Source organism: Chiroxiphia lanceolata, chromosome 7 (assembly GCF_009829145.1).
Source record: "Chiroxiphia lanceolata isolate bChiLan1 chromosome 7, bChiLan1.pri, whole genome shotgun sequence".
In the NCBI taxonomy this organism is placed as follows: Eukaryota; Metazoa; Chordata; class Aves; order Passeriformes; family Pipridae; genus Chiroxiphia; species Chiroxiphia lanceolata.
The window spans coordinates 34,786,782-34,807,405 of record NC_045643.1 but is presented as its reverse complement, the minus strand read 5'-3'; the positions used below and the strand labels follow the sequence as shown (position 1 = coordinate 34,807,405).

The 20,624-nt window shown below is 33.8% G+C and overlaps 1 protein-coding gene across 10 annotated transcripts in view; it reads left to right on the top strand.

The window, feature by feature from the left end:
* Window positions 1-20,624, top strand: part of LRP1B (LDL receptor related protein 1B) — a 672,101-nt gene that overhangs the window by 515,713 nt on the left and 135,764 nt on the right. For 7 of the 10 annotated variants that reach the window (XR_004358017.1, XM_032693192.1, XM_032693194.1 and 4 more), the window contains exons 40-42: window positions 3,025-3,420; window positions 14,555-14,744; window positions 16,148-16,352. Coding sequence is in view for 9 of the 10 variants with exons in the window: in XM_032693192.1 (XP_032549083.1) it covers window positions 3,025-3,420; window positions 14,555-14,744; window positions 16,148-16,352 (791 nt within the window). In the remaining variant the exon portion in view is untranslated. The remainder of the gene's footprint in view (window positions 1-3,024; window positions 3,421-14,554; window positions 14,745-16,147; window positions 16,353-20,624) is intronic. The other 3 variants (XM_032693191.1, XM_032693199.1, XM_032693196.1) reach the window with 1 other exon arrangement.

The window sequence follows — 20,624 nt, the reverse complement described above, 5'->3', positions numbered from 1 at the left end:
GGATGCTATTAATTGTTTTGATATCACCTGCTACTTTTTATGTATATTGAAGCATACAAAAAAAAAAGTAATCAATTATTTTATCTCCACTTTTTCCCCTTGAAGTGTTTTTTTAACTAAAATTATTGTACTAAAGAAAATATAGAGTACAAATTCTACTAAAATTCTTCCGAGTGTTTTAAAGAGAAAATCTAAAACCAAAACACTTCCTACCATTCCAGGTTTGATGATTTTTGTTTTGTTTTTTTAAATAGCAAAAGACAGTCTTGGAAATGAGGGACCTTGAACTGTGCTTTACAGAGCAGTAATTTCAGGCAGTTTCAGATTTCTGTTGGAAAGCAAATCAAAATTTTTTCTTGCTAGAAATTCCCAGCCTCTCTGTCTCCAGTGTTTATTTGCTAAAGTTTCTTGGGCTTAAGTCTTTTTTTTTTTTTTTTTTTCTTCCTGTAGGAAGAGACCTTGTAAATAATCAGATTTCCTTTATATTCAATTAGTTTAGCGAACTCAAGTGACAAAAGTTACTATATATTTTCTATGATTTATGAAACCTATGGTTAAATTTTATTTTCCACTACCTCACTAAGAATCATCTTGCTTTAAATGTCTTTTTACTTCTAAAATTCTGGTTTTGATGAGACCTTGAAAAACTTGTCTCATTGAGAAAAGGTGGTTAGATGATTATTTACTCAGAACAAACTGCTACAAGGCCACCCAGACAAAATTTTCTATAAATATATTTTTAAAAAGAGAGAAAAAGGGTTACTGCAATACAAAATAATTTTTTTAATACAAATGTATCTCTGGTGTTGGTAGTGTTCAAAATTTGCTTCAGTCACAGCATTATATACCCAAAGATTCTGTTTCTTTTACGTAAGTCTTTCCTAAATAATGGCATCAAATATGGCATGTAAAATAAATGTACATTTTGAAAGAAAACAGATTTAACAATAAGAAAAACTATATTTTTTTAATTTTTCTTTGAGAAAAATTAATTTGCAAACATATGCATAATAATTTTACTAAGAATTTCTGTATGTACTGGGCATCATATTTTATGGATAAAAATAAAATACACACAAAAAGTCCCCATTTCTTTTAACTAGGCTAGAAATAGTTAATGTCTGCTTGCTTGGAAGGGCTTTATATTATAGAATATATTCTCTATATATTCTATATATAGAATTAGGAAAATAGAACAGTGGGATAATGTTGATTGATTTTTATTGATAGCTTTATAGACGTGATCACTTGGATGGGAAAAACAGTTATTGAGGCTAAAAATCTACTGCTGTTAGTTTGAAAAACATAACTGAATGATTTTTAATACATTTTTCAAATTTTACTAGGGTACAAATGGTTAATGTCATTGGGAGGGAATGTCAGTGAGCCAGAAGGACAAAAGGGAAAAAAACAGGTGAAAAATATTTTTGGAATGTTTCTCTGTATCACACTATTACATATAGTTTTTAAGTTTATTGAACTAGTAGTTAAGACTGTTTAAAAAAATGGGATAAGTGAGCTTCCTGACCTTCTGTTATTAAAACAAAGACACAAACAAACAGAGAAGGAGCCCAAACAAAAACCCCAACCACCTGTGCTGATTGTGATTAATGCTTTTTTTTTTCAAACACCTGTTTTACCCTTTCTGATGAGCCAGTCCTGAAGTGCTACTTGAAAAGTGATTCCTATCCCTCAGTGCTATTTTACATGTGTGCAAGGACATGCCTTAATTACACTGGTTCCAGAACTGGCCATTTTTAAAGATATTTACAGCTGGTGAACAGTGGAAGCATTGAAGTTTTCAGAGAGACTTCAGAAGCTTGAGGATCTTGTCGATATATTTTCCTTTCTCTTCTCAACCTTTCATCCTTCCAAACAGATATTAACCTTTCTAGCCTAATAAAACTTTTAAAGCATCTTTAAAGCAAACTGAATGAGAAAATGTATACAGCTAAATCTCCATGTGTTTTACATGACTCCAGAGGACTATGTCTCATGGAATTTTGCATAGGAACACAAAATTCAATCTTTGTAGTTTTAAGAGCAAGCTAGCTCTCATTCCCCATTATTGTTTCTTAAAAGTATTTTCAGGTTGAAATGTAGCAGTTAAAAAATACAATCAACAGCACTTTCAGACACTACGTATTCCCCAACAATTATTATGGTTTTGTACCTGAAAAGAGTCTATTTAAAATGTTTTATTCTCCTTCATTATGTGGAAAACTTTCAGAAATGGGAAAATGACTCTACCGAAAGAGCTGAGTTGTTACATGGAAAGTGCTGTCAGAAACAGAAACTAAATTATCCGAACTAACTATAAGAGTAATTCATATCTAGTAAAGAAAAAAAAAAAAAAAACCAGAAAGGAAAAGACAAAGAAAAATAGCTCCTAATTATTGACTATTACTGTAATTTTAAATATTACTTACCACAAGTGTAGTTACTAATTTGACAATGATTTCTTAATGGTGTGCAATTGTCAGGGAGTAAATTTTTAAAGTCAGGTTTTAAAGGAAATTAGAACAAAATGTTAGGAATTTTCTTCATCAGAAACAGAGAACTGGATTGACACAGTTTTGTACCTGTCAATACATATTATTCATTTTGATAGAAATTGTCTAAAAGCAGTACTGTATTCTGATGGTACCTAAATTTGACTTTTTACCAGTAACAGGTGTTTTAAAAAAAATTTTGAAAATCTTTCAAAGCACTTGAAACAGTTTCTAAGTCTTCAGCTGGAAGAAGACTTAGGATTATTATGGAGGAATAACCCATTTTATCTTTTTTCTCTTAATAAAATATGTACTGTTGTGATTTGAAAAGGACATTAATTATATTTGCTCATTAATTGTATTGTCTAAAATTATTTTCAGGTTGTGGTTAAAGTCACATTCTTTACTGTGTTAGGCTTTGGTTTACTTGTGAATATTGCACAAACGATTTGTAAGGGAGGAATTCTTAAGAGTGCATAAGGTTTCATTTTTATTTAAGTTAGCTAATTATATTTATGTTTATAAAAGGTAGATTTTATTTTTTTTTCTTTTACAGGCACCAATGTGTGTGCCAAGAATAACGGTGGGTGTCATCAGCTTTGCCTTTATCGTGGAAACGCACGGAGAACATGTGCTTGTGCACATGGATATCTTGCAGAAGATGGAATTAGTTGCCTGAGACATGAAGGCTACCTGTTGTACTCAGGAAGGACCATATTAAAAAGCATTCACCTTTCTGATGAGACCAACTTGAATTCACCAATAAGGCCATATGAAAATCCAGAGTACTTCAAAAACGTCATAGCTCTGGCTTTTGACTACAGCCTGAAGGGAAGGGGCACAAACCGCATATTCTTCAGTGATGCACACTATGGAAATATTCAAGTGATTAAAGACAACTGGGCTGGCAGAAAAGTGCTAATTGAAAGTAAGTAAAAAAAAAAAAAAAATAAAAAAAAATTCCCAAAATGTGTATTTTATTTCAATAAACTTTGTTAAGTGAAACACTGATGATCACTTGGCTTTACAGAGTAAAAAATATCAATGAAGTTTTATCATATTTAATTATTGTATTTTATCCCTATAAGATGCATTTAAACATGAATAACTTCAAAATAATTTATTTTATAACAGGTTTATGATGTGTGAAGCATATTACTTGAAAACAGAAGTGATAATGGCAATACTTAATTTATATGACTGTGATTTTAAGGGGCTTTACTGTTGAAACAAAACCTCATATGAATTTCTACTGTTTTATTTTATGTTGCCTGTGGCATTTCTACATTTATCTATTTGTTTGGGTGGGTTTAATAACAAGACCAAAGAAAGCGTGAGGAAAAATGGAAGTATGTTTGGTGTATCATCTTTTGCTGTTGCATGTTAATGGGGATACTTCTAGTAAAGAAAAAAACTTAAACAGCTGCAAACTGACATAAGTATTATTTTACAACTTATATTGGATAATTGTTGCATTATTACCTCTGCACAGTGGTTCTGGGAAGCCATTTGTGCTTATGAAAACTGTTGGCACTAGTGAATGGAAAAGCATTTTTAAAATATTTTTAAACTGAAAAAGTGTAGATTTAGATGAAATGTAAGGAAGAAATTCTTCCCTGTGAGGCTGGTGAGGCCCTGGCACAGATTGCCCAGAGAAGCTGTGGCTGCCCCATCCCTGGAAGTGTTCAAGGTCAAATTGGACGAGGCTTGGAGAAACCTGGGCTAGTGGAAGGTGTCCCTGCCCGTGGCAGGGGGTGGAATGAGATGATCTTTAAGGTTTCTTCCGACCCAAATCGTTCCGTGATTCTGTGTGATACAAGACCTTTCTTTTTTTTTTTTCCTTTGAGTTTTTATGTGTGCATATTCTAGAGCAATCAATGGCATCTGTATTCAAATATGGTAAAGATAAACTAAACAATGTTGTCGGGATGTTCTCATTACTCCCAGGAAAGCATTAAATGTTGGCATTTGGAGTTGACTTTAGCTGTATGAGAGACACAGACAGCTCACAGAAATGTGCGGTGGTGACACACAAGCACTATTTTAACCCTGGTGTTATAGGAAGACATTAAAAGTATTGCATGAAAAGCCACTGGAATTTTCAGCATTTAAAACAAAGAGGAAAAATAAATACTTGTGAAGCACCAATGCAGATAGAAATTGGGTTTTAAAAGAACAATAAAGTGTTCCTCATTACTTTATAATAGGCTGTTCTACAAGAGCAAAAGACATTCCGTAAAGCATAGTTGAGAATTATAGTTTTAAGAAATTATTAGGAAGTGTTTCTACTTCTAACTTAATATGCCCAATTTCATTTTTCATTAGCAGAGTCAGCACTCTGAATAATTGAATGTCAGATGAAGTTTTGTATCCTTGCAAAGAAATTTACTGTACATGCTTGGGATGTATATGTAAACTATGGCATTTTGTAGAAAGGCTTCTGTATTATTCTGTAGAAATACTTTGTAAATGAGAAGGGTTATAACATCCCAGTATATGTCAGTTTATTGCTCTTCTTCAAGAGCCCTTTAGTTTATGTTGAGTCATTCATTTTCAGCTGGTATTTTTGTATTGTATAGCTCTCCATTCCACAGTCTGCATGTGATTTTTCTCTCACTGTAAACAAGAGACAGTTCATGGGGCTGCTTGATGTAGTGGAAGTATTTAACCAACCACACCTATGAAGGAAAAAAGCAGTGATAGGATTGGTTGACACCAGTTATTCCATTCACTGGAAGACAGCAAATTCTAAAATTTTTCTGATTTCTGCATTAAGAATCTGTGGTCACATAGAATTTATTAAATGGAATCCAGCCGAGAGATGTTAGTAATAATGTTTCATTTCAGGATTGAAAAAATAACACCTGTTACATTAATTTTGCTTTCTTTTTCCTCCAGAATTATTAGTACATATCTGTAGCAAGTTTTACTTTATTAGGGAGAGATATAAAACCGCAATGGAAATATCTAGTGTGGTTCTATCAGTTCTACAACATTGTTCTACCTCATTAAGTTGAAGTCTAAAAATCGCATAAACCTTTATTCAGTATTTGACTTCAGTAGAGAAATTAGGATATGTTACATAGGACATACTGTTGTCCCAGATTTTTAGTTCACTGAATGTAAATCTGCTCGTAAGGAATCTCCTACCTCATGGATTTCTACCTCCCTGAAATCAGACATGCTGCTCAAATCTAATAGATTAGTGAACTTTCCTGCTAAAAACAGTTAAGACATATAGAGCTCTTTGTTAAACAGGTTTCCAGTTCACTAAAACCAGATTTACAACTCACGAGCAACCCATTATCTAACATGTTTTTAGCTCACTGAGAACAGATTACTACCCAGAAACAACCCATTATCTAACATGTTTCCAGTTCACTGAAAACAGATTTACAACCCATACGCGAGCCATTATCTAACATAGTTCCGACTCACTGAAAATTGATTTAGAATTCATAAACAACCCATTATCTGACAAATTTTCACCTCACTGAACAGATTTGCAACTCATAAACAACCATTAGCTAACACATTTTCGGCTCATGGAAAGTAGATTTACGGCATATAAACCACTTTATCTAACTTGTTCCAGTTCACTAAAAACAGATTCAAAACTCACCAAGAACCCTGTACCTGATAGGGTTCTGTCTTCAGCAGCAAGAAACAATAACAACAACAAAAAACCAGCCCAGCATGTGCATAGTATGCCACGCCATGCACCTTTGGGTTTTGTACAGAATTAGGTTTTGGAGGGGATTTTTTTTCTTAGCTCTGAACTCTGCTGATGAAAGGAGCAATATTTCATTTGGTCGCTCAGCAGGGACTTGTTCTTTCTTGTTTCCTAAGTAACTTTATCAGGTTAATCTTTCTTATTGCCAGTTTTTAAAATTTTACCTTGTTCTTGCCTGTGATTTCGCACAAATATTCTTTTGGCTGACCTAAGTTGTTCAGAGCGTATGTTTATACAAAGAAGCCTTTTTTTTAAAAAGCTAAGTTTCAGTTTCTAAGCTAATAGTTCTTTTTTTTTTAATTATTATTTGTCATAGGTAGAAGCTTGAAGCAATACACGAATTAACCAAAGCCTGCTTCAGTTTATCTGTAGAAAGACAGTGCAATATTAAAATAACTTTAATACAGCAGTGCACAGTAGACAGAAGACCAATGAAGTTAAACTAAAGAAAAAAGGTGGAGGCAAGGCAAAAAAAAAAAAGTAAATGAGAAACAGGAAAAAGTAATAAGATGAGATGCACTCAATGAGCTGATTTTTCTCCTAACTGTGTAAACAAAGGCACTGAGATATTTTGCCAGTGTAATGTCTCTCACAGCACAAAAGGAAGTGTTATGTGAGAAAACGCTCCTGTTTTGAACCTGAGGCACTCGTGTCTGTAGAGCACAAAAATCTTTTCACTGCTAACATAAGTGCCAGATCCTGTGATGTATTGTAGGCTTTTTACAGTCTGAATCTTTTAAAGGTGTTCCAATGTTGTGCTACTATTCTTCCTAACTAAATGGGTCCAATTTAACTGTCAAAAAGGCATTTATGTTCCCATTTCTCTTACAGAGCTTACTTTTGGTGCATTGTGAGATCCCTTAGTTTTGGAGCTTTCTTCTCCAGGAGAGGAATTTTAATCTGTTTAAAAATAAATACTGAATATTGTTGCTTTGCATTTCATAAATGGAGTCATTATAGCTGTATATGGTATATTACCTGTATATGCTATTTGTATTTTTTATATTCATTATAAATGCCTATAGGTCCAGTGATTTTCAGTCTTAAGGAGGGAAAGTGAGAGGCTGTTGTTAAGTCTAGATACTTAAATAGTAAAAATTTATTATTCCATGTGGAAAACAAGTTGTCTAGTTAACACTATCTTTTTGGTTCTGTATTGTGGCTGCATATTAGAGAATCACAGAATATTTGGGTTGGAAGGGACCTTAAAATCACCATCCTTCCAAGCCTGTGGCAGGGACACCTTCCACTAGACAATGATTAGTGGGTAAAATCTATGAGTTGTTGCTATAGGTGAATAAAGTAACCTGATTTTATATCCAAGCATTGTTATTTTAGAGTGATGTAGTCCTGCCATTTCATGTGTTGTTAGGTGTCCCTGGTTGTGAACTCTAAATGTATTTATGACAGGAGCTGACTTACACTGATCTTTTAGTATGGTGTGTGTGAGCATTCCCAACCTCAGTATTGAGAAAGGTGTTTTTTGCCTATTGACTTGAGATTATTCATGAGGAATAAATACTATTTGTGGCTGAATTCAACTGTAAAAAAATTGCCCTTAGATTTTTTTATTGATGCAAATATTACTAAATTTTTACCTTAGCAACTCTGATTTAGTGCCTTAAATGTATAAAACTGTTTGGTGAATTTTCAGGAAAAGCTACACAGAAGAACATATCTGAATTCATTGTTTTATTCTAAGAGTAATGTGATCCAGCAACTATTATTAGGTTATTAGGCTATTCTACCATTAACACCTCAATATCTCTCTAGTGTTTGGTTTTACTTCAACATTTAAGAATAAAATGTGTGTTATATATATTTATTAGAAGGCTTGTTAGTCTAATAGTATTGATTTAAAGGTGCTAAGGGTGAATAGTAGGTTGTTTCTTTTTAGAGTCCACATGTAATGCACGAAAAGATAATATGGGCTCTTGTAATTAGCAAAACATTTCTTCCATGACAATGGTTGAGATTTTAAATAATCTAATAAAACATTTCCATCTCCATAGGTTAGGTCTCCATTCTGGAAGTCCTCCTGCTTTTAAAGACTCTATAGTTACATGGATACTTAACTATATTGAAGTTATGATATATAACACTTGTTAACTTGTATTGCCTCAGTAAGTTAGAAGGAATAATAAGGTTACATCCATGGAGATGTTTGTAGTGCCTTGAACCTAGGGTAGTTGTTGCTTTGAAGAACCCAAAGCCTTTTGTTTATACTATCTTATCATTTAATAATCTTTAATGTGGAATAGATTATAGCATGGGTTTATATTTTGAAGATGCAGAAAAATTAATAGAGGTTGTTGGCTGATTATGGATAATTTCAGCAAACTTTATATCTGCTTTGAGAGAAAACTATTTTCTTAGGGTAAATAGAGCAAGGACACAATTGGGTATTACAGTTTATTATAAACTTATTAATGTCATAGAATTTTTGTTTAGCAAAAGGCTTCTTGCTTTCTGATACTTGAAGAGCAATGTAGAAGGCAGAGAATTATTTAACGTTCTAGTTGTGCAGCCAGTGAGAAATGTGAATCTAAACCCTTCTCTTCAGGTGCTTTAGTGCTTCTGAGACATTTCTTTCACCCCAGATCAAAACAGTGACCACCTGTAACCCATCCCCATAATCTTACACAAAAGAGTGACAGAAAGCAGGGTCCCCTCCTGTGACCAGTCTGGTGTAACAATCGCCAGGCTGAATCCTGAAAGGTAAATTACCAAAGCCAAGTCACAGAATGAATAAGATCAAGCAGGTTTTTCAGTACTGATCATGAAAGCCTTCTCCAAAGTTCTGATATCAAAGTGCTGCTCATGATCAATTTCATTACTTAGGTGGCTTTTGAGTATTAAAAAAAAATATGATGTTGAGAGTTGTTCTTGCTTTACAGCATTGCTAAAGAAAAGGAGCAGGTAAAAATATGAAATTAAAAGGAAAAGGTAATTGAAGTGGTACAACTGGAAAGGTTTTTACTGTAAACTTCCTAGATAATTTTAAAAGTATAGGATAAGAGATAAAAATCTAGGAAATTGAGAACTAATATATATATTACCAAAAACCAGTGGCAACAACTATTGGTTAATTTAAACTTCATGTCCTTTAGTATTTTTATTTCCTGGTTGCAATAATAAGGGAGCTTATTCTGAGTTCTTCAGTTATTGATTTGTTGCTTGTCTGTTCCCTGAGAAAGTCAGATGAAGATCAGCATGACAATATTTATAGGCTGCATCTCATCTGTGGGACGCAATCTGTCTTCGTTAAGTTCAGTAAAAGTGATAGATAGTGTTTGGCAACGTAATGATGTGATCACTCTACCATTGCCTTTGTAAATCATAAGCTGTTGCATTCTCTTGTGTAGATATTTAATCAGTTACACACCCCATTACTGATTTAATTCAGAATGTCAGTGGCAGGTGAATAATGTGAGTATTTGTATATTAATATCGTATTGTATTAATGTTCCTTTCATTTAAGTATGCAATTCATGTGAAAATCATAAACTGTTGCTTCATGGCTAGAATAAATCTAATCAGTGCTGTAGGCATCTAATGCCATCAGTGTTTTAATTCAATATGTCAGTAAAACAAATGTGTTTCTTTTCATTTCCAGTTCCTTTATGCTTTACCAATTCAGAATATTATATGATGCTACAAAAATATGAAGCTGAGAGTAAACAAATTGCTAATTTTCATCCTGTTATAGGTTTTGGGACTAAGTCCTTCAATTGTAGCACCAGAGAGGATAAGGCCATACTTCTAACATAAATATATTTTAATATATATATATCTTAAATATAAATATATATATATAATTTATATAAAAATATATTTTAAAAAGTGTTCTAGAATATGCTTTAATGAAGTACTTATATAAGTAAATATAAAATAATATCATTGCTGGTTTGTATAGATATAATACCGAAATGCATGTGCTTTGGCATCTTCTCTACTGTTCTGTAAGTTGCATTTGTAGGATCCCTTCTGTCCTCAGTTGGTCCTTAGTTTGTCATTGTTAAAAAGATTTACAGGAATTTGGAGATTCATCAATAACCTCTTTAAAAAAATTATTTTAACCTAGAAACATATAAACTAACAAAAAATTGTATTATCAGTGATAACATAACTATACTGAGATTTGCCTGACCAGTGTACTGATGACACTTCATCCAGCTCACATTACATGTTAACAGGAACAAAGTTGTATTATCCATTGTAAGAATTGATTTAAATCTTGTATTGTTTTAGCACCTACTCTCCAAGTCTTATGTCATTGACTTGAAAGCTACCTTATTTATAGATTTCTAAAAGTATTAAATGCTTCTCTTCTGTATTGGTGGAGTTCTCACTTCCATAAGTACACAGAACATGATAATACTAAAAGTTTAATGGCAAATAAAGATGTGCTTGGTGTAAATCCTTCAGAATTAATCTTTTGGTGGAGCTGAGCAAATGCACTTAGTATGTGTTTGCAGCATAGTTTTCAATTTAATGTGTTTTTCTTGTCTTACATCAAAGCAATTTAATTCCCCTGATTATTTTTATGAGGAACGTTTTTTTTTTTTTTTAGTCTGAATTTTTCTGTTGAGGGTATTTATGAACCACGGTTTGTCTCCTGAACCTTTTGATAGTTTCAGATTTAATTTACTTGAAGACGTGATCATCTAATAAAGCAACCCTCTCTTCGTTATATATACATCAGGAAGTTTCTGAATTTTATTGCATAGAAACACAGACTGGTTTGGGTTGGAAGGGACTTCAAAGATTCATCCAGTTCCAACCCCCTGCCATGGGCAGGGACAACCTTCCACTATCCCAGGTTGCTCCAACCCCCTCAAACCGGCCTTGGACACTTCCAGGGATGGGGCAGCCACAGATTCTCTGGGCCAGTGCCTCACCACCCTCTGATTAAAGGCTTTTTAATCCTTAATTGGATACTGGATATTTGATTAGAGACAGTTTTTCACAGCCTGATTCTGTTGTCAGGCTATTTTAAAGTGTTGAGTGTTTTTTTCCTTTTCAGTCAAGTATTAATCATTGGCATTCCTGTAAGATGTAGATTTCTCGAGTCTTTGAATATTAGCTTCTTTATTTTCTTTTAATAAGTTGTTCTCTTTGAAATAAAGTGTTTTATAGATTGTTTTGTTTTAGTTCTGCTCCACTGAGAACATATGTATATATGGCAAAGTTTTTTTGTAAACTGCATACTTTAGTTATTTTCTAAACATTTTTCATCTGCATGCTAAATGTTTGCTAAATATGCCATAACCTTCCATGTATCTGTTTTCTAAAAATTAGTTATTACCATTTTATAAATAGTAACATGGAATGAACATTCTTCTGTCATGATTTACCGACCTTAACATGTAATTACAGAATGATGTGTCCGGCCGTGTCAGAATGTGAAGCTGTACTTTCTAGTAGTACCTGTGGAAAAATTGACTCTTCTCTTTAGTATAGAAATTAAAGTAAACCAGCACATCTGGTATTGAAGAGCACTTCATCATCTAGTTGTATTCATCACATCTAGCTGTGGCAGGAGCAACATCATTATCTTTTGTCAGCCTAAAACTCTACTGAAGCATGTTATGTAACCAGTTTGCTCTCAAATTTCTTGACAGATTCAGACAAGAAACACAACTGAAAGTTGTTAGAAATTCAAGAGGTTACATGATGGAATTTCTTTTTTTTTTTTTTTTTTGATAGACATCTTACAATGAAGACATTAAATGCTCTCATGTTTTGTTCATTACAGATAAAGTAAAGAACTGGTCAGAAAATGTCAATACCTTTGTCATTTTTTAATACGAATTGCAGAAAGTTGGAAGGGACCCAGGGGACCATTGAGACCAACTTGTGATTCCACACAGGGAAATCTAATAGATAGTGAGTTGATATCTAAGAGCATTGGGTTAGTTTAGAGAATTTTATGTAGTTGCAAATGGGGTTCAGCATATAATTTTAATGGAAATTAGTAGATTAAGTTAAAATTGTATTCCTGACCCTTTATTTTAACAGTTATCAGACTTACTAAGCTTCTTTTAATTTCAGAGTTAGTGGAGATTTGCAGGAAGTGGCCAAGAAGTTTATCAGAACCCATAGGTGGTACAGACCTCTGCCCTGGGAGTGATCCATGTTCCCAGATCCGGGAGCAGAGTGGTTCATATGTGCAGTGCTTGGCCTGTGGCTCTGGGATAATTTGGGCAAGTCCAAGTGTCCTTTGAATCCTGTGTGTGTTCTCTGGCTCTGAGAAATTGTCATTACTTTCAGGATTTCTTCTGACTCAGGCTACCAACAATTGTGTGTCTGTGTTGGTTTTTTGGCTCCTAAGGCTGATATTTTGATGCTATGATGTCAAAGGTATTTTTTGTATGTTACAAACTTGGTTTGGGCAAGTTCTAAGCTGTGTTTGAGGTGTGGAGATTTCGGGGTTGGGAGGTCTCTGTAGGCAAAAGGACCCAAAACCTGATGTGGTCTTGTTTACACTCCCCAAAGAGACTTGGGTTTGGGTTTTGGGCTCTTGGGTTTTTTTTTTTTTGTGTTTGTTTTTTCAGAAAAAGTAACAAATTTTTGCTGGCAGAGTGCATGAGTTACATCTCAGAAGGAATTAGTTGTTCATTCAGGAAGATTGCCCTGGGAAAAATAAATGCACGTGGTGTGGGTGCTCAGGGGTGGAAGACTGAAGAATCAAACAACTGGGTTCAATTCATAGCAGGAACAAACCCCTCTAGAACCTGCCTAAACCACAGTTAATAATGACCATGCATGCAGACCTGTACCAGTTGGCGTAGAATACTTCAGTAGGTGTTTGCCATCTCTGTCATGTATTTGAAGAGAACTGAATATTTTTCAGTTCTTGATTTCTAAAACCTTCACTATATTTCAATATGTTTTAATGCTTAAATTAAAAATAAAATTTCTAAGGCAGATAAAGAATGTGTGTAACCCACTCATCTTTTTGAAAATCAGAATTAATATCAAAAGGGTCATTTTGTATAACCTCTTCTAGAGAGGTTTTTGTAATTTTCAAGTTGCTTTCAATGCCAGGTAAACTCTGTCTAATTTTGAATTACTTGTAAGTGAGCTGAAGATATCTTTGTTTTCCTGAATTCTATTTCATAAGTAGATAACCTATTTTTACACGTATTCACCTCCTCAAGAATGTCTTCTTTTAAGACAGGTCACTGAAACTTCTCCCCAGCTATGTCACAAATGTAGTCAGGTCATCTCCAGGTGCTATAGAAAGAGAAATACAGAAACCTGATACCTAATTATTTGCCTCATGGTTTTGAGTTATTTGCCTCAAAGTTTTGATTTAGTGTTTGCTGTTTCAGTGTGATAAACTTATTTTGGGACTTTCTGTTCTGTCTGTATGAATTACACAGTAAATATTACATCTTTCAGCAAGCTGAATAAATTGTAATAACCAGCATAATGTAATCCTAATTATACTTCTAGATTTTTGTCTTCTGTAGCTCATTAATAAGCTGCGTGAACCTTCTGGTCTAAAAATATTTGTTTCTAACAAGATAATAAGTGAAGTTATCAGCATACATTTCTGTAGTAATTATAAGATAATGGTAGGAAATAATTGCTCCTATTCCTCACAGTCTGTCATTTTTGTATATTGGGACCAGATAGAGTTTATCTTTTCTGGACATTAAATGTATGGTCTAGTTTCTTATTAATGTTTTCTTTTCTTTCTAGCTCACAGTTTTTTATGTTGAATGAAAGAGTGTGGTATTGTGGCTTATTAAAATAATATATTGATGTTGAGACCTTCAGAGTTGGTATTTCTTCAGCACTTTTCAGGTGTTTAACAAAAGCTCACACAGTTAATAACAACGGGACACTTTGATCCCTATTAATGTAATGTGTATCAGTGTCAGAAAATACATTGAAAGATCATGCTAAACAATAAAAGTAACTAGTGAAAACATCCCAAGACTTGGTTTAAATAATATTTGAAGATGTGACTTAATTATTGCTGTCTTGAATAAATGCTTGTTATTTCTAATATATCGTCTGGGGACACTGTACTAAAAATTTAATTTAATGATTGTTAGAATGGGCCAGTATATTACAGGGTTGTTAACAGGTGGTCTTGCTCTCTAGCTTTCTTTTTTTATTTAAATTTACGAAAAAAAATTAAGATTTTGATTCCAACAAAAAAAATAATCAGCAGAAATGATAAAAGAATTGACAGACTCGGGCTGAAACAGCTGAACTCTGCAAGTCTGCAGGATCAGCTCTGAGAAGAAAAATAAAAACAAGCATCTTCTTAGCAGGTGTTTGATTTGCTCTGTCTGTAACCGTCTTCTTCCAGATGTTGGGTCAGTGGAGGGACTTGCTTATCACAGAGCTTGGGACACCCTGTATTGGACCAGTTCCACCACATCCTCCATCACGAGACACACCGTTGACCAGAGGCGTCGAGGGGCTTTCAACCGGGAAGCCGTAATAACCATGTCAGAGGATGATCATCCACACGTGCTGGCTCTGGATGAATGCCAAAAGTATGTATTACATCTTTCTTACCAGAGTTTAATTTCTGGCACTCCTTTACTTCACAGTCAGATAATGCTGTGAAATACTGATACCTACGAAGGTTAAGTAGCTTTCTTCGTTTAGGAAAAAAATTGTTAATATATTTTATAAATATATTGCAGAATTAAGGTACAACGTTTTGTATGTTTTCGTGTTTCAAATAGTCATTACGTTTTCATGGAATGTTGAAAAGTTCAAGCTGCTTTTCTTAAAAGTGAGCTAAATGCAAATTAATGAGTGGTTGTTTTAGTGATTTCATCAGACGCGTTACTCTTATTGCTTAAATTTAAAAAAAAAAAAAAAGTATTTACAGAAAGGAATCTGAGTTTCTTGTGTGCAACTTACGGGCCCACATGTTTATCTCAGAAACCAGTGTAGTATAAAAGTATATAACAAGAGATGAACGTTTACAGTACTTAAGGACAACATCCTGCAAAGAAGTCTTAGTTCCCTTTTGGCCACTCTAAGCAAGGCTGTATTTCTTAGTAAAATAGTAGGAAAGTTTATATTTCTACTCCTGTTAATAAATTCTTAAAAATTTGAGGTACTTTAATCTTCTCTGTTAATTCTGGAAAAAAGGCAACCAACCTTTTCTGCTTCTTGTAACTGTCCTCCCTTTGACGAGGAGACGCTCCATTAATTTTGTATTAAATCCCATTTTTAAGTTGGTAGCTGAATTTACAAGCTTGCATGAGTACTCAAGGTTATTTCCATGTGTGACTTCATGTCCTGTTTATACAAATTAAATTGTAAAATATGTTTTCCCAGATATCAGAAATAAACCAGCTAAATACTGACGGAGATTGTAATAAGAGAATGGGCAGGTTCTGATCAGTCTGTGAATTACATCCACAGCTAATTCCATAACATTTGTCCGCCATTTTTAACCACAACAAGGAGCTGAATGAGCCTCCTGTAGAGCACATTAATGTGACTTTCTTCCCACAATCAACCTTCTGCATCCCATCCCTTTGGTCTGTATCACATTTCTAAAATGGGAAAAGCTACAGGTTAATTTCACTGTTAGAAATTACAAATATACACATTAGCAGAATTAAGTTTATATCACTCCACAGCTTCTGTCTCTCTGTGATGGTTTATTAGCATGCAGACATGATCAGAATTGAACAGATCTGTAAGAGGAAAAAAACCTGTACTTGTATACAAATTAATGAACTAGGAAACTGCTGTAATTTATAGGATATTGGCTATTAGATTTTCTTATTCACCACTGATTATCACAATTACTCCTAGATGACATTCAGAATTGTCTGTGAAAGCATATGTGGTTTTTTTCTGTTGCTCATTTCATAGAGAACTAAATTATAAAATGTATCTTATGGTTTTATTTGTTATTTTGATTTTAATACAGCTTAATGTTTTGGACTAACTGGAATGAGCAGCTCCCAAGCATCATGAGATCTACCCTCTCAGGCAAAAATGCACAGGTTATCATTAGTACAGATATTCTGACACCAAATGGACTGACCATTGATCACAGGGCGGAGAAACTTTACTTTTCAGATGGCAGCTTGGGAAAAATTGAGAGGTGTGAATATGATGGATCACAAAGATATGTAAGTAAAACAAAAATCCTGAATATACTCATTGTAAATCTGTTTGTTTGCATTTTTTAGCATCTTTAAAGTGAAAACGTTACAGAAACATCATTAGTTGCCTAATGTTTCTCCCAGTATTAGTTGTGTATTAGATTTAAAACTTAAAACTTTATTGAGCTACGAATAATGCTCTGTTTGCTCAGAATTTTTTTTCTGTAATGCTTGAGTGTTACTGGACATTTCTTTTTTCTTTTCTAACTGTACATTTTCCTTTACTTTTTCATCATAATACTTTTGGTCCTTGAGTGCCCTATTAGTTTCAGCTCAAGTAGACCTTTTACCAGGAAGATGCTGAAGGTAGTTTGTCTGTGCTTGAGATTCTGTTGCATGTTTAGTATTACACTTCTCATATTTCATGAAATCTTCCTTTCAGGGATTTTGTACCTCCCAAAGTTCAGGATAAAATGAATGAAGGACATGTTCTGGCTTGTATTCCATTTCTAGACATAAAAGTTAGTGTACATCATCTCACTTTGATCTCTGTTAACTTTAAAAATGTCCTTCATATGCAGTATAAAAGCTTAAGAAATATTTTTGCATCCTAAATGAAAATTCTATGTTTTTCTGCAATCTTATCCAGAAGTTCCACACACTTTGTTTAGACAAAATTTTCTTATCAGAACAAAATAAGAGAACCAAGCTTGTTAACAGCATGTAGTTTTGCATAATTTCCTTTTTCCTTTTGCTCTCATTTGTATAAATTAACCACAGCTCACTAATGTTTTCAGAAGCAGTAAATATATCAGAAACTGGACAAACCAAAGCTAGAAGGATCCTAAATTTTAAAGTCTTTGTTTATATATCTAGTGTGAAAATTGATTAACTTTCTTGGTTAACAGACAGAAGGCAGATTGGGGGTTTTCTTCAGAATTTTGTTCTGCATTTTCATTTGGGAGATAAAAACAGGATGTTTTTCTTAAATTCTGCTTCCATTCAACAGTTCTGCTCAAATATATCCAGTCTTCTCTGTTCTTATTCCTGACCATTTTGAATAATTATGTATTTGGAAAGTCCCTCAGTTTTCTGTCTACCACATAAAAGTAATTTTCAAATGGTGTCTTGAGGGACTTGTCACCATCTTAAAATACAGATATAAGGAGTACATATAGGAATGAGTATAGGGAGAGGAAATTACCCATTTTTTCTGATACTTGTCAGCTTTGTCAACTATTTCCTTTGTAGGACTTGGATCACAATTTGAAAGTTGTAATATATTACATTATCCTTCCCTTGACTTCCTGTCCTTTATTTCTATTTTGTTATCAGATTTGAAGACTGACAGTAAATTAGAGGATTTTTTGGATGTTACTCCATCACATGTATTAATCCACATTATTATAATTGTAAACGGCAAACTGTCTTGAAGTCAGGTTCATTGGTCAATTAAAAATGTGTATTTAGAAGACACAAGCCACTTTTATCTCTTTGACAAGTAGGAAGTTTTGCTAATACTTCTTCGTGTGTGCCTGCAAGCTTATTTCTAATTCAGGCATTTATTCTTAAGTTCCTGGAGCTTAAGGATGTACTGAAGTAGTTATATACATTTTGTTCTGGGGATTTGCTTTGCTTAAGTACATTGTCATCTCTATGTATGAAGTTATTTGTCTACATCACTACTATTTTTGTCACGTTTATGAGGGAAAAGAGAAAAGTATCTCATTTAGATCACAAATAGTAAGTAATTTTTAAAGTAATTTCATCTTCTATGCTTTCTTCAGTAATTTTCTCTGAAAATAACTCTTCCTAGATTGGATATTCTCTTCTTCCTCTTACAGCTTGAGAGGAATTCCTAAAGTATTTTCTTATGCTTTTTTTCAGTTAGAATTATTTTTTCCCATTTGTTTTGGCTGTATTTCTGCTTTTTGATGTATACCTCTGTCTTGTACTGCTGGTTCTTTTTTTCATTTTGCAATCGCTTTTAGTTTTACTTTACTGATCCTGTTTTACTTAAGGTTTTTATTAGTTAAGTACAAGGTAATTAGTAGATATTTAAATAGTTTACTTCATCTTTGCACAGGGTATAACAAAACAGGAGATGGGACATGATGCAACTTAGCTGCAGGAACCATTACTAAAATCCACTTTTTAATGAGGTCTCTGGCTTTCAATTTGCATCAGCAAGACAAACTGTTTTCTCAGCCACTGGACATTGAAACGCTCAATTTTCCTACTATATGACCTTTTGGTTTGGCTTTCTGTCATTTTAAGTCTTCTTCCCAATTACATAAACAGGAAAGTTCCTGACAGCAAAAAGCTGAGTCCATCATGATCTTCTGAGGGCTTCTTGGGAGATCTATTGTGTTACCTGTACAAGGATATGCTACTGTTAATTGTCCTACACTGATACTTGTTTTGGGAGAATCAGCCAATTCTATTGCCAAAAACACTGATCTGGGTACTCACTTTTCCTGCATTGAGGATTGTCATACCAAAAAACACCCAGCAGGCTGGTAGTGCTTGTCTCACCAGCAGCGCTTCAGCAATGTTGCTGATCACCCTTTAGATGAATTCTTACTGATACAAGTAATACCAGAACCCAAGCTGGTAATTGCATTATTGATTTCATGAAATAATATTTCCAGGGCAGTTGTTTTACTTCTTTCACACACTGTCCAGCCTGACAAGATCTCTGGTGTCTGTGACATTAGGAGAATACAAGTAATGACCATTTCACTGTTCTGGTGATCTGAGCTTCTTTAGGGTGTTTCAGCGTGGTCCTGCCATCAACCACCTGTCAAAAATAGTTTAAACAGATTACCCTTGTCCTCACTATCTCTGCTTCATTGCTCTCCAGTTTCAGTTAGGTTAACAAAGGTAGAAATTGGATAGTAGAACATGAAAGGCTAATGGTAATGTAATGAATTTTCTTCCAGACAACAACTTCTCTCTTCATTCCACTCACCACAATAATGTAGTACAATGAATGAGTAGAAAATCATTTAGCAGTATTGAATTGACTCTTTTAAGTGGATTGTAAGAGTTTATTGATTTTGTGTTGAGCTGATATGTTAATACTAGTATTAAAAAACTAGTAGTGGTTGCTGGAATACTCTTTCAATTTTGGAAATTTCTTTGTTACTTTTTTTTTCCTTTTTATTACTTAAAATAAATAAAGGTTGTTGTGGGTTTTTTGAAACATTTCTCATTCTGCTCTGTCAGATCTTCCTGATTGAAAAGCAAAAGTGGCAATTATTTTTTTTCACAATCACTCCCCCATTTTCTTCCATTTTTGCTCCTGCCCTCAGTTGGATTTCTCCCTCCCCCATTTTCTTCCATTTTTGCTCCTGCCCTCATTGGATTTAATATTGTGGCCACAGCTGTTTTTAGCTGCTTAGTGCTTTAATTATCATTTTGTTCCTGAACACAGAGACTGAGCCAACAGCAAATAAAGCTGATTTCATGTTTTAGAGTTATTTTTCCAATAAATTGTGAGCTACTTCGATTTTTTTTTTTTCTTCTTCCCTGTTTAGTGTTCTCTAACATTTTACATGTGGAAAAACTAGAAAGATAGTTAAACTCCTGTAACAACCTGCCTGGTTGTTTTCTAACATTCAGGTTGGAATGTTTTGATCTCAGTTATAGTTTTGTAGGCCTACAAGTGTGATTGTTAGAATCAGTAAGGGTTTAGAGGAGTTTCTGGTAATTATAACCTTCATGTAATTGCAACCTACCAGGAGCTGTAACTTTCTGTTTCTAGAATATATGTTTTTCTTTGGTTGTATTTCTGTATTAAAGCAATTAAACAATTTCCATAGTGGTGTTCAATTTCTGTTATGTTCAGAAACATTTTACCAGATCTGCTCTTCAAAATACTAAATGCAGAAATGGAAGCTGTAAGTTTGGCTGTGCATTTCTGAAATACTTGAATTTATAATTGACAGCTAAAATGACTTTTCAAGCATTATATTTCTTTGTGGTAGAAATATTATTGGGGAAATTCAAGTAATTTTGATCAGTTCTGGAAAGGTCTTCATGATAACATCAATGTTACCTTGAGAAGTGGCTGAGTAACTCGCTAAGGCAGGATAAAAGTGACATCAGCCAAGGTAGCTAGAACAAGAGAAATCATGGAAACTGCTAGCAATTTTAAATGCAAAATGTCCAACTCCATTAAAATCAGAATATGCTAAAAGTCTTAAAAAAGATTTTCACTAAGGTCTAAACATGAGGATTACAGAAAGATTCAGGTCCTGAATGTGATTCTGGGTTGAAGAATCACATTGCTGTATT